The 2,022-nt window shown below is 50.6% G+C and overlaps 1 protein-coding gene across 5 annotated transcripts in view; it reads left to right on the top strand.

Moving 5' to 3' along the window:
- The first annotated feature begins 1,453 nt into the window (after window positions 1-1,453).
- Window positions 1,454-2,022, top strand: part of LOC108491686 (tumor necrosis factor receptor superfamily member 10B-like) — a 22,326-nt gene continuing 21,757 nt past the window's right edge. The window contains exon 1 of one of the 5 annotated variants that reach the window (XM_029554837.1): window positions 1,454-1,787. In XM_029554837.1, coding sequence (XP_029410697.1) covers window positions 1,629-1,787 — 159 coding nt within the window. In that variant the 5' untranslated portion in view covers window positions 1,454-1,628. The remainder of the gene's footprint in view (window positions 1,788-2,022) is intronic. The other 4 variants (XM_029554835.1, XM_029554840.1, XM_029554843.1 and 1 more) reach the window with 4 other exon arrangements.

The following is a 2,022-nucleotide window of genomic DNA, read 5'->3' as shown; positions in this document are numbered from 1 at the left end:
ATTCTCAAAGGCAAAAAAGTTGTGCAAACTGAGAGATTCGTTAGTGTCATCTTCTTTACCCCTGTCCTATGTTCCATGAATCTTAGGTATAGAGGCTGCACTGTAGATGTGTCACTTAGGCCTGGGCAATTCATAGACAATGTCTATGTGTGACCAGTTGTGGTACTTGGTATTAGTCTCTGACTGGTGCAAAATGAGTTTCTTTGATGAGTGGTGACTGGGATATTTATCTGTAAACATAAGAATACATATTTTGCACATAGTAAGAAATCACATTAGTCTAGTGATGTGACAGTCTTGGGGTTTTCTCTAAGATCTATGACCTCTCCAGCCATGTGTATTTGGTTATGTTTACATACCACACTTGAGTTTCCTCCCATTGAGTGGGCTTTTTAGTCCAATTAGGTAGCTGTTGATTGTGCCCAAGATAAAAGTGCCATGACTGCACCAATGACGAATGCTGTGCTGGCCACTGATGTGGTTATTTGGTCTTGAAGCTGGTGTTGGACCATCCATTGATGTTTTCCCTCGGCACCTTCACAGCACTCTCCAAAGCTATGAGAGCGGCCTTCAGGGGACGTGGTTTCAGGTCAGTTGCAGCTCTATTGCTCCAAATCCTGTGTCATAAGTATGTTCTGTCTTCAGCAGTAGGGTCTTACCTTCAAGTTCTGGGAGGCCATCAAGGGCTGTGACAATAGCCTGAGTAATTTGGGGAGTCTCTTGGACCACCCTGGCCAATAGCTCAAAGGAAGTTATCTCAGTTCTCAATAATGAAGGTCCCTCATTCAGCCAAGGGCCAGGAACACAAAAGGTCGCAAATGGCCAAAGTGTACAGATCAAGAGTCTGCTGAATGATGGTTCTTGGACCGGGTTCCTTTATTAAACTTCACCTACCCAAGGCTCAGGGACCATCTTGGAAGGACTGGCAGAAAGATTGTAAGAGCCAGGGAGGAGGTGAATGACCATATGGAAAGAGAGTCCTACAAGCTCCTGGGAACCTGCTCATATGATTCTATGGCAATGGTGTCAGCATACACAAGTCCCATGCAAACTCAGGCAGACAATAAGTCAGCATAGAACTGGGGAAATGAACATCAGACTCCAATCTTATCTGAAGAAATACTGGCAACTGATTGCTTCTAGATGAAGATGAGCTGATCTTCCTAAAACAAGGGACTCTAGATAGGCTGACTAGACCTCAGTGGAGGGACTTGCACTTGGGAATGCCTGGGGACAGACACAGTGGGCCTTAACAGGGATGACAGAATATATGGGCTGGGGGCATGGGAGGGTGACAGTGGGTACTGGGGTATAAAGATGATTAAGATTGTTTGAGATGTTCTGTATGAAATACACAAAAAAATTCAATAAAAACTTAAAAAAAAAAAAAGTTGTGCAAGACATACTTTGATAGACCCAGATGGATGAGTCAGAGTACTGAGCCCGCCCACAGTGTGCCCAGCGTTTTCTTTAAACCTGGGCAACCAGGAAGTTCCAGGCGCAGGCGGAGGCGCATGCCGCGAACTTAAAACCACTGGAGCAACTTTTCCAGGGGAGAAGCAAAATTCTTCATCGTCTTTGAGAGCTGGACACGCGGGATCCCTGACGAAGAACTCGGCTTTAGCTCAATGGAGCGCAGCCTAAACTCCACCGAGCCACAGTCGGTGCTCGCTGCTTCTGCCGCTCTGGCAGGGCGCATCCCAGACCCGAGGCCAGCCCGGGGGCCCGGTCCTCGGCCTCCGGTCTGCAAGAACCTCAAGTTCCCCGTCGTGGGATTCCTGCTGCTGGTGAGTGAAGCCAGGAAGGGCGCCCCGCGGGGAGCGGAGAAAGAGGGGAGCGAGGCCAGTGCCCAGGCTCGGTCACGTGCAGCATGCCTGGGCACCACTCCGGGCTACCGGTGTGGGGCCGGGGAAGAGCGCGCACCCGGCTCCGGGGAAGCGGGGACCGGGAAGGGCTCGCACCGGGCCGGGGTGGTGGAGGGAGGCGGGAACGGGGAAGCGCGCGCACCGGGCTCGGGGGAAG

Source organism: Nannospalax galili, unplaced genomic scaffold, assembly GCF_000622305.1.
Source record: "Nannospalax galili isolate Female #2095 unplaced genomic scaffold, S.galili_v1.0 scaffold291, whole genome shotgun sequence".
Lineage (NCBI taxonomy): Eukaryota > Metazoa > Chordata > Mammalia > Rodentia > Spalacidae > Nannospalax > Nannospalax galili.
This window is presented reverse-complemented; position numbering and strand designations above follow the sequence as displayed.